Here is a 12,380-nt window from a genome sequence, read left to right as displayed (position 1 = left end):
ATAGTCGATTTTATTTTTTTATAATCTTGATGAAACCTTCTACGATGTTTCAGGGGGCCACAACGAACGGGTGTTCCTGGTGCTCCTGGTGCAGCTGATCTGGAAGCCGCCTTGCGGCGTCTGACGCCGGCTGAGGTATTGGCCAGACGTGCTTGTCTTAGTACAGGCGCAGGTTACAATTTTGATTACGATGGTGGCATGTTACATTCCCCGTCAACCTTCTTGCCATTCGACTGTCGCACACCCGACAGTATTATGTCGACCGGCAGTAGCGGTAATCTAAGCGGTTTTAGTGGTAACGCTTGGCGTATCCCACAGAAACTGCAGATAGTTAAACCGATGGAAGGTTCTCAAACGTTGCATCATTGGTCGCGATTAGCGACGCCGACGCTGGGTGGATTATTGGAGGACAGGCCAGGTGTGAAAACCAGAGGTGGTCGCGCTCTCGAGGATCTTGGTCTTGTTACGTTTACTTTAAGCGATCTGGAAGAGGACGAGGAATACACAAATCCCGGTAAACCTTTCCAAGATACCGGTTCTGTTTACACATTTACTAACAGCACTGTAATGCATCCGGACGATCATACCACTAGCAGCGTGACACCGAGCATCGTCGGCAGCCGCGTCGCTACTGCACCCAACAGCGGTATGAATTCTGGTATGAGTACTCCTCGCACTCACAGTCGCCGTAATTCAACGTCAACCTTCTCTACCACGCTTGGACTAGCCAAAATGTTGAACGAGAGAGGAATCAAAGCCGTTACGCCTTCGTGCGTAGCTACACCTACTGACGAGCGAAATTTCTCGCCGACTGCCACACCGTGCAATAGCCCGGATGCGAGTCTATCTCCTACGAGATCGTCATCGCCGCCGCCATCATCGGAAAGCGGTTCTCTAACATTAGGATTGCTCAGCAGCGGCGCGGAATTATTGAGGCGTACTTTCAGTTACGAGGTACCAGCAGCGCAGTCTAAGTCTAAGAAAAGAAAGTCAACGATTACGCGCTCCGATAAGAAGGCTCTCACGGGAATACGTCTGGTCGAGAAATTGGAAAGAATCGGAATTGATACGATTATGGCTACCACAGTTAGCTCGTCGATCTCGCCGCTAGCTCTACAAGGTGCTTTATATACACGTCGTTCGACTGGAAGTCCAATGGCACAATTGACTTTCCTCAAAACTTCCATGTCCTCCAGTACCAGCCAAGAGAAGCTAATATCTCCCTCATCTTCAACATCCTCCGCCAGTGATGAGTCTCCGTTGGGCAAACCGCTATTACCGGGTAAACGGGACAACAGCAAGGAGTTCGAATCTAGTGTGCCCGGTTCCAATTTGGCATTTAACTCAAGAGCAGCGGGTCAATCGCCGGATCGACAACGACGATCAGGTGCTAAAGCGACGAGACCCGATCTGGGACGAGTTAAGCCGCCAGTGTCAACGCCCGTTACTAAAGAATCTACCAAACAGTCGGCATTAGGAGCTATAAGCTCACTTCTTTTTGGTCGTAAGGGCGGCTTACTATGAATATTTTATAGAATCTGTAAAAATGAATTGATTAATTATACCGGATTAATTTTTAACAAAAATTTGCAAAAAAATGTACATTTTTTTATTACATTTTATTGAATGCGTGATATGCGCCTGTTGTCAGTATTGTTGATCGTCTGCATTTTGACTTATTTGCTAATTCGTATAACACAATTTTCTTAAATCCATCGTTATGAATTATAGAGACAAGAATGTTAAATAATCTTGATGATGAATGCGATAACTTCAATAATTTTTCATTCAATCAGGTTACTTGTACACACAATAAACATATCTTATTTGAAATTTTATTATAAAAATTAATAAATTAAAAATGCAAATATAAAAAAAAATGGATTTATTAAATAGGGAGCCTGAAATTATGTCCTAAGTTTGTAAATTAAAAATCTTGTAAATTAGAAATGAAACAGATATACATACAGGGAAAGCTGGACGTTTTGATAATTTGTGATAAATGAATGAAAACGAAATCTATCGAAAAAATAAAAAGAATAAATGGGATTATGCAAACTATTAGCTCAAAAATGGAGATACTAAAGATTATTTTAACCTGTGATTGCGTTATAAAATCTTTGACTGTGTATCTATAGACTGCTAGTTTTGCTTTCACGCACCTTATATTCTAGCAATACAACAAACTAAGAGCTAAAATGTGTATATTATGTATAATTTGTGCGCGTATGAGTGATTCATAAGATTTGTAAAATTAAAATTTAAAAAAATAGCTTAAAAAAAGAAGAATGTTATATACAAAAATTAGTATAAATATTTAAATATTTTTTAATAGGTATTTATTATTTTTGTATTTTTTTTGTTTAAAAGTGTCAAAAAGTAATGATTATATTGTTATTTATATTAGAAAACTATTATTTTATATAAAAAAGTATAATACAATATTTTATAATTTATATATATATATAAAATAATTATATATATATATATATATATATATATATTTATTTATTTATATGTACATACATATAATTCATATATATATAATTTATATAATTATATATATATATATATATACATTTATATATGTGTATATATATATATATATATATATATATATATATATATATATTTATATTTATATTTATATTTATATATACATACATACATATAATTCATATATATATATATATAAATTATAAAATTATATTTATATGTAAGATAAAAATCGGCAACAAGATGGAAGATTCACAGCTTATAATTAATATAACTTTAATTATTGCATTTATTTATTTTTTCTTTACATTCAATATCTATAATCGAAATAAATATCTAAGTTTTACGCAAATTTGATACATCAAACATCTACTACATTTGGAAACACTGCTAAATTTTGCTGTAAATGCAATTCTTTTAACATGTGCAGTTTATATTTATACAGTTGAAGGTTGAAAATATAGATATTTTTAATGATATATAACGCGAGTTACAAATTAAAGAAACTATATAATGGCAGAATAGATAATAAAATGAATATCATGTATTTAAAATTCGGAGTAATGATTGTGAAGAATATATTATTATTATTATTATGTGAATATAATATAAATAATACACAAAGAAGAAAGAATGCTGAGAATATGATGCGTTTTGCTACAACACATTTTATGCAATTTAGCACGAAGTCAATCAAACTGGTGCTTTATTTATTTTTTTTTAACGATTATTTAATGTTGTAGTATCATCAATACTATTGTCAGTCTTTGAATGTGGAAGATTGTACATTTAGTATTGATCATCAAATACTGTACATAATTGGAATGTAGCAGAATAAAGGGTTTTTTTTAAGTATGCAGTAACTTATTGCAGCTTTTTATTTCTCGTAAGTGGGACTGAATTTTATGTAAAAAGATTGTAACGTGTATTATAGAAAGGAAGGATATTTAGCTCGATGCAACTTTATAATTGCATTGAAAATAATTGTGTTGCTATCCTACTGTTCGCATTTTCTAGTATTTCCTTATATTGTTCTTTTGGTCGTTTGAAAGGCCTAGTCGGAAAAATTATAACAATGTAATAATTATGTGCGTTATTGTAAATAGAGCGATTCTGAAGCAAATAAAAACATTATGTTTTACTGCAATTACACATTGTATACTAATATATGAAGAATGCAGTTTCAATGAAAATATGTTTGAACATATTCTGATAATGATTTATTCCCGCAAGTTAGTGTTGGATATTTTAGAGATGTGATTCTGAAGAGAAAATTATTGAGCTTATCTTATTCATGAAAGGTGAATTATGAACAAGATGAAAATAGATATACTGCATGAAAGATTTAGAGTGTATTAAAAATGCATTTAGATAGTTTGTAGATTTCTCGCAAAATAGCAGATGTATCATATCTTCATTACAGAGTGTATTACTAAGAATCACAGTAATTGCGGTAAAATCAAATAAATGTACGACCATTTAATGAAATGAATAACAAAGCATTGCAATATATATAAATTTAGTCGATTTCCTATGAAAACTGATAAAATCTATAGAAACTACACATTACATGAATGATGTAAAATAAGCAAAATGCAAAAATAAAAAATTACACCAATTTAATTCATTGAAAGTTTTTACACAATTAAATAATCTGACAACCAAAATAGGTTTTACACTTCAGTTTTCACAGTAAACAGACAATACATGTAATATAAATGCAATGTATTTTAATGAATCGAGAAGTGTAGATTAATTTTCGTGATTACAAGAATTGAAAAATTGTGTTGTTTCGAGAATGTCACTCTGGAGAAAACGATTGTTGGAGCTAAGTAAGACGTCAATGTATTGCTATGTAATGATCATGTACATTGATGTCTGTTAGATTTACTATAAATAATGAGGCCTTAGTACCTGTAAAGCTTTTGTTCAATGTCTGATATTTTATTTCAGATTGTGATATCTTTATGTCTGGCATGTACTTGAATTTCATGTACTTATCAAATGATTTGCGTTGATTCGATTATGTTTACGACAGGAAGCCCTTTAATGAAGGTGCTATGTAATCATTTTAGGTAGTAGAGATATGTCGTACCTCCAAATTGAACAATAAATATATTTAAATACTAATGGCGCATTCTTTCTTACACAAGTATTATTTATCTCAAATTTTACGAAGATTTTTTTATAACACCTTTGATTCTTTATTTTATTTATTTACAAAAGAAATCCAATTCACTCTAGAAGATTTAATAGTTATATAATAAATTGTTATTCATGCTCATATATGCAACTTTGCACCGTATATGTCTTCAATTTTTTTATTTAATCCTAATTAATTCTATTTTATTTCAAATAGATAATTTTATCAAATTTATCATATTTTTAACGTAATATAAAAATATATTTTTTTATACGTTCACTATACATAAACGATTTGACACACAGAATTGTCTAATTCAAAATTTTTTCAGGGAAGTTTGTATATCTCTTCAGGATAATTATGAAATTATACGCCAAGTTGTCTTGAAACTTATCTAGCTTTTGGGCAAAAAATATCCAGAAAAGACAGTAATATATAGAAAAAGATATATATATATATCGCCACCATAAATTATCTTTTTATGTGTATCAACAGTTTGCTGACAATCCAACTCGTTAGCCTCAAGATAAAGAAAATATTAATAATTGTTAGGCACAACATTAAATGCATCCATACGTAACATTATCCTTAGTATTGCAACTTCTTGGTCATCCTTTCTGTGATACATCCGAATCAGATGTGGATGAATCTTCTTTTATATATGTATTGCACAAATATCTTAGATCTTGATTCAAATTGTATTCAATATTCATTGCATGCCATATATTAATAAATATTATAAATTAAGACATCATTATATCTCATTACGTATTTTTATTTACTAATTAAATTCATCAGTTAGATAAACTTTTAAAATAATATTACATATATAATACTGACAAAATATCAATCCTCTATGGTCTCTTATACCTATTGTAAATGTATATCTATTTTTTTATATGTAAAGTTAAAAATCTTATATCGCTATGCGCTAGTATGTGTACAAAAGTTGTTTGAAAGATAAAAAATTAAAAAATGTATATTAATATAATTAAAGTCAAAATATTAGAATTTAAGTCAGATATTATCCTGAATATCTAAAATAAACAAATTAATAGCAATAAGGAAAAACATCATCCATAGAGTATTAATCTAATTGTGCATACAACATTTTTGTTACATAATTTATAATTCTCACACATCGATACATATTTATTTTAATAATTTTAATTATTAAATTAACAAAAATATTTTATGTATATATATGCAAATATATATACATATACATACATACATACATACATACATACATACATACATACATACATACATACATACATACATACATACATACATACATACATACATACATACATACATACATATATATATATATATATATATATATATATATATATATATATATGTAATAAAACATATAAATATGTATCAACGTATTATATTTACACACTCTATATGTATCATAAAATAAAATAGATTAAAAACCAAACAATGACTTAAGATCATTGAGAGTGAGTTTTGTAGCACCATTATTTTTGTCGCCACTTAGCACATTGCTTGCTATCTCAAGTTTTCGATCTTGCAAAACCTTTATGCGTTCTTCTATTGTATTAACGCAAATGAATCTAAAATTAAAAATACAATATTAAAAAGAACAATGCACGAGAAAATTAAATGCAAAATGTACTAACTTGTAAACATAGACATCTTTTTTCTGACCAAAGCGATAAATCCTGTCTTGCGCTTGTGTCTCCAATTGTGGATTCCAATGAATGTCGAATAATAATAAATGATTAGCACCTACTAAATTTAATCCTACTCCACCAGCTGTAAGTGAGAGCAGCAAGATTCTCGGGCCGGAATTTCGGCTATTAAAAGAATCTATTATATTCTGTAGCAAAAAAGATTACATATAAATATCAATTTTTTTTAAATATAATAAAAATTACATGCTTAAATAGCAATTTCTATCATCTACAACATACTTGGCGATCTTTAATGGCGACATTTCCGGTAAATTTGCTAAATGTAGCACCTTTTATTGAAGACAGGTGCGATGCTATAACGTTTAGCAGAGCAGTCCATTGAGAAACGATAATAAGTTTATCCTCATCCTTTTGTAAAATTTCTTTAACCATATTAAGCAAAGTCCTCATCTGAATTATATATCACATTAATTGCAAATAATAGCATAGATTTTTTTATAAATTATACTATTGTCACTCACTTTAGAACTAATACGATCATCATGAAATATCGGATTTTCAGCAGTAAGTAGATTCTCAGCTATTCTGCTATCAATATCAACTTCCTTTTTCTCTTCCTTATCGATTTCATTAAGCGATATATTGCTCATTTGTGATAATAAATCAGAATCCACATTTTCTATATCCGTTATCTCATTATGTCTTATATCATCCTGATCCAACATTGCGTGGATCAATGGCGGATGACAACATAACTGACGCAATCGTAATAAAAGCACCAAAATCTGATGCGTTTTTACATCGGCATGCATCGCTATTAACTCATTTTGAGCTTTCGAAAATTGCTTATCTTTAAATAGAAAAACAAGGAACAGGTAATAATTGTATGCATAAAATGTATTGAGAATTTTTAATATTTATATAAGTATTAGTATCTTACTTCAAATTCAATATTTAGCTTACTTGGATTTGAAAGATAGGCAAGTCCATTATTTCCACTATACAAATTAGACATATGTTCTTTCTCTGCTTTTTGAACTAAGAACTGTGCAAATAGAGTACGGGAATAAATTAAAACTTTTTCGTATACAAGTTGTTCCTGTGGATCGAGTTTTACTATCACCTCTTCGATAAATTTATCGGGTAAACTTTCTAAATCCCCTTTTTCTATTAATTCTTGTTTAGTTCTTCTCAACATCAAAGACTTCATAACTGTCGCCAATCTTTGATTGCCTGCAGCATTTTTGTTATCTACCCATCGTTTCCAGACACGTAAATCATCAAATGGTGAGCATTTGAGAAACTTTAAAATAGAATACAAGTCCATTGCTTTATTCTGTATAGGTGTGCCAGTAAGAGCCCATCGTTTATTTGCTTTAAGTTCGCAAACAGCTAATGATGCTTGACTCTTAGGGTTCCTTATTACATGAGCTTCATCAAGTATCACTCTTTTCCAGTTAATCTACAATAAAATTTTTAATTGTTAAAACTTAGAATAGATTCCTTTGATTTATTTGCATTGATATAATTTTTTATATTTTTGTCTATTTATTATAAATAATATTTCTAGGCTTCAATATACCTTATATAATGTAGATCTGGTTTTATGTTCTCGACCTAATATATTGTACGTCGTTATAACTATGTCATTTTTCGATAAGCGTTTAGGAACACTCTCTCGATTGCTACCATGATATATCTCGACGGTTAACAGACCGCGTTTGCATCTGTTTTGCACTTCATTATCCCATTGAAATAATAAAGATGCAGGACATACCACTAGAGTACCACCTTTATGATCTGCAGATAATAATCAAATACAGTTATTTTAATAGTATATAATAATTAATATAAAAATTAATTGAATTATATTAAATACTTATCTTATTAATTTAAATAATTCACGAAAAAAAAGAAAAACAGTTATTTCAAGAAGAGCAGAAAATATAGATTTTTCTCTGCTAAAATAAAGTTGTACATACATAAAGGTTTATGATCATTGCTCCATTCATCATCATCACTGTCATCACTTTCATCTATTGAGTCTTTTTGAGCCAGAGTAGCCATAATCAAAGATATCATAGTCAATGTTTTACCTAAACCCATATCATCAGCTGTAATAAAAAAAATTCAAGGAAAATTTATTTTCTCTGACAATAGAAATATAATAAATAATAGAATAGAATAAATCGCTCCTTGTTAAATATTCACCTAAAACGCCACCAGCCGGCCTCTGTTGTTCCCTCCACAGAAGCCAAGCAAGAGCATGTTGTTGGTGTGGCATTAATTGTACTTTTAATCCTCTTGGATCCTTTGCTTTTTCGTTCTCTGTTGGACGAGCGACAAGTGATCCATGCAAATCTTGTAATCGTTCGACCGTTAGAGCAAGCTCTCTATCTCTTGTAGCTTGTGCCTTTTCGCCCAGTTTTCTTAATTCGGGAGATGTGGTCGGTTTCAATGGTATGTTATTAATGTCCAAATATGAATAATCAGAATGATCTGAGTATGGTTCATCTTTAATGGGCAATGATTCTTTTTTTGCCGAATGCGATTCTTTGGATACTTTATTTTCTTGGATATTTAAGCTTTGCACTAAAGGTGTTTTCTCCAATTCCAGTGTCAACTTCTCAATTTCTGTTTCTTGTTCACGTATACTTTTATGTAGTCTTTCTCCTTTATCAGGTAATATTTCAATGTTTCCTTGAGTAAGTAATAACTAAAAAAAAAAAGTTTTCTTTATATCTAAGAAAAATGTTTCTTTTTTATATACAGAAATTATTCATAATATTTATTTTATTAATTTAAATACACAATTACATATAAAAATAGTTGTTTCTCTTCTTTCAATATTGCTATATTAACTATAAGTGAACTAAATAAGGGAATTAAATATTTTCTTATATTTACTTTTGTTTTAGTTAATTGATTTTTAAGCTGTTCTAATTTGCAAACCATAACTGCTCTTTTTTGTGCTACTAATGGATCTATATTTCCAACACCAATTTCTTGTTTCGCAAAAGATAATGCTACTTCGGATTCACTGTTTCTTTCAGAACTGGAATCTACAAATTACAGAGTTATATAAAAAAATTAATCTAGCCTTATATATATATATATATATATATATATATATATATAAAATCAATCTGTATATATTTGATATTAAATAAAAATACCTGTATCATGTACAATAGTCACTACATCATGAAACGTTTCAATTTGCTGCACTTCATGATCTGATATTTCATGATCTGATATTTCATGATCTGATATTTCATGACCTGATATTTCATGATCTGATATTTCATGACCTGATATTTCATGATCTGATATTTCATGATCTGATATTTTATAATCTGCTATTTCATAAATAATTTCATCATTTTGCTTATGTGAATTATTAACAAGAGATTTATTAGAATAGTTGAGTTTTAATCCTTTTATTTCTGCTTTAGTGCTATTGTGAATGTCTTTCTTTTTACTACCATTGTTTTCAATTGGTGAATATGAAATAGAGTCTATAAAACAGTATAATTGAGTGAAAATACATAATTCTGTGATATTATTTTAAAATAAATATCTTTAAATATCTTAAAATATATAAAGTTGTAAAATATATTATATTGGATAAAATACCATAAATACCATAAATAATCTTTACCTGCAAAATTTTCTTTATCTGAATCAGAATTATGCAAATGGTTAAATGTATGATATTCTTCTTCGCTATCATCAGCACTCTCATCAGAATCTATTATTTTGATCTTCCTCTGAACTACACGTTTGGTTAGAGAAGCAACTGGTGTACTATAATCACCAATAGATTTATTTCTGTGAACATATATTTGTAAGAAAATATTCATCTTTATCAATATTTTTTAATAATATAAGATAATAAAAGATAATATAAGATTTTAATAATATAAGAATTTAACATATGATTATATTTATTACGTGTAATAATAGATATAATAAAATTATGTCTAAAAAGAATAAAGAAAAAAGACATAAATTTTTATAAAATGGTATTAAAATAAGAGTGATAAATATAAGTAATATAATATGAAGAAATATATATATATATATATATATGAGAAGAGGCAGAATATAAAATGATAGAATATAAAAATTGTAAATGAGTATGTATGCACTATTTGAAAAGTCAAGTAAACATTACGTAAAATCAGAGGCTCGTTCTGTGCCTGTATGTGTTAATGTATTATAGAAATATTATAAATAAACTATATATGTATATCAAGAAAGATAAAATATTAAAATTTATACCTAGCAAAAATAATTCTAAGGATAATTCTATAAAGATAAATGGAATAGTATGATTCTTTATATAGTAACTTCTTATACTAAATATAAGTCCAATAAAAATATTTATAATTTTTTTTATATGTAGAAAATATTTTTATTTAAATATCTATTTATTCGAAAAGATAAATCTGGAAAATTCAATCACGCGTAAACTTTTAAAGTGCAATATCGTGCATTTCTTTTTTAATTGCCATTCCTATTCTTACGCGGACTTCTAAATATTTTGATTTTTTATTTGCCCTTGTTTTTCATTTTATCTATTATTTATCAGTCTATATATAAAAATCATCTCAATGATCAATTGTGATAACGGACAAAGCGCCCTTGAATTTTTAAAATCAAAAACGGAGAATCTTTATAAAGAGAAAAATTATTTTATAATTTGACATATATATCGATTGCATTATCGATCGCTGAATCAATACATAGTTCGTCATCGGTGTTTGATCTCGAAAGAAAGAATAACGGACGAAATATCTCACTGTTTTGGTGTCGAAATCCCTGAAATATCGGTATCCTCGTCGCAACTTTCGACGACGACTGCACGTCTGTTACTTGCCACTGTAACGGAATTCTCGACGACGTCCTCGTCGCTGTCGGAAATTACGATGGAATCGCCGACATATCGGTCTTCCGAATTATCCCAATTTTCAAAACTCTGATCCATTGTTGACGATTACACGCTGCAAATTGTATATAAATTAATATCTTAAATTTTAAATTTAGATTTAAGAAATTATAAATTAATACACTGCACTGTATGTTCGTTGTTCCAAAATCTTGACTTACAATCGTCTTGCGGTTTCACCGACTTCTAAAATTTCTAATGCTGTCAATCCCGTTCGCTTCTTGCTTCGCCAACTAACATCACTAACATGTACGCGACACGCGGGACAACTGAATTCTGAACAATTCTGAATTTTGAATCTGCTGCCAACCATTTATATTCGGGACATAAACCACAGTTGACAAGATACGCTTTGACACTAAAAATGTCGAACTGTTTAATTGACCAATCAGAGGAAAAAGCTCGTTGTCTCTTCATTCTAATTGGGTGCATCCAGAAGCACAACCGCTCACTGAGCGGCTAAGTAGCAATTGAATGTGATTGGTTTCTATCTTTGAATTCACCAATCACAGTCGAGTGCTACTTAGGCCCATATTCTGAATCCTCTTTTATCGATAAAAGTGCCTCTAAAAGTGGCATATAAGCCTTCTGATTGGCTACAGGCCGCTTTTAGGAGCACTTTTATCGATAAAAGAGGATTCAGAATATGGGCCTTAGGTCCGAATTCATAGTCGTTTCTCAAATCTTAAGACTAGAGAATTTCTTAAATCTATCCTAATAGGACCATTTCATTGGTTGAGCTATCCTATTCAACCAATGAAATGGTCGCATTAGGATAGATTTAAGAAATTCTCTAGTCTTAAGATTTGAGAAACGACTATGAATTCGGACCTTAGCCGCTCAGTGAGCGGTTGTGCTTCTGGATGCACCCATTGGTGTCAATCGAGGAGAAGTTCTTGGTCTAAATATTGGCCCATATTCTGAATCCTCTTTTATCGATAAAAGTGCCTCTAAAAGTGGCTCATAGCCAATCAAAAGGCTTATAAGCCATTTTTAGAGGCACTTTTATCGTTAAAAGAGGATTCAAAATATGGACCATTGGCTTTATAGTTCATGTTCACGTTTTTAATATCCACAGAGGGCGTATGCGCTGTGATGGTGGGAGATCGTTCTCATGCGCGCA

General features: G+C 30.1%; 2 protein-coding genes across 18 annotated transcripts in view; one reads left to right on the top strand and one right to left on the bottom strand.

Moving 5' to 3' along the window:
* The window catches only part of Milt (trafficking kinesin-binding protein milt), a 42,581-nt gene extending 40,175 nt beyond the window's left edge, over nucleotides 1-2,406 (top strand). For 13 of the 14 annotated variants that reach the window (XM_083100310.1, XM_083100319.1, XM_083100320.1 and 10 more), the window contains one exon: nucleotides 54-2,404. In XM_083100310.1, the coding sequence (XP_082956436.1) occupies nucleotides 54-1,524 (1,471 nt within the window). In that variant the 3' untranslated portion in view covers nucleotides 1,525-2,404. Of the gene's footprint in view, nucleotides 1-53 lie in introns of all 14 variants that reach the window. The other variant, XM_083100311.1, reaches the window with a different exon arrangement.
* A 3,602-nt stretch (nucleotides 2,407-6,008) lies between these two features.
* LOC145971695 (transcription termination factor 2-like) lies at nucleotides 6,009-11,584 on the bottom strand. Of its 4 annotated transcripts, XM_083099637.1 has the most exons (14): nucleotides 11,419-11,584; nucleotides 11,112-11,312; nucleotides 9,968-10,137; nucleotides 9,618-9,824; nucleotides 9,483-9,587; nucleotides 9,214-9,368; nucleotides 8,518-9,022; nucleotides 8,289-8,420; nucleotides 7,889-8,106; nucleotides 7,270-7,768; nucleotides 6,828-7,156; nucleotides 6,586-6,756; nucleotides 6,292-6,491; nucleotides 6,009-6,225 (listed from the first exon to the last, which is right to left on the bottom strand). In XM_083099637.1, the coding sequence occupies exons 2-14, from the start codon at nucleotides 11,294-11,296 to the stop codon at nucleotides 6,078-6,080; spliced, it is 3,024 nt and encodes a 1,007-aa protein (XP_082955763.1). In that variant the 5' UTR covers nucleotides 11,297-11,312; nucleotides 11,419-11,584; the 3' UTR covers nucleotides 6,009-6,077. The 4 variants fall into 4 exon arrangements, with proteins under 4 accessions (XP_082955763.1, XP_082955760.1, XP_082955759.1 ...); XM_083099634.1 differs by having other exon boundaries at nucleotides 9,483-9,824; nucleotides 11,380-11,584; XM_083099633.1 differs by having other exon boundaries at nucleotides 9,483-9,824.
* Nucleotides 11,585-12,380: the final 796 nt, after the last annotated feature.

Source organism: Camponotus vicinus, unplaced genomic scaffold (assembly GCF_025532165.1).
Source record: "Camponotus vicinus isolate PSW18456_S1 unplaced genomic scaffold, iyCamVici1.0 SCAF_5, whole genome shotgun sequence".
NCBI classification, from domain to species: domain Eukaryota; kingdom Metazoa; phylum Arthropoda; class Insecta; order Hymenoptera; family Formicidae; genus Camponotus; species Camponotus vicinus.
The sequence above is the reverse complement of the archived record's forward strand: the minus strand, read 5'-3'. Positions and strand labels throughout refer to the sequence as shown.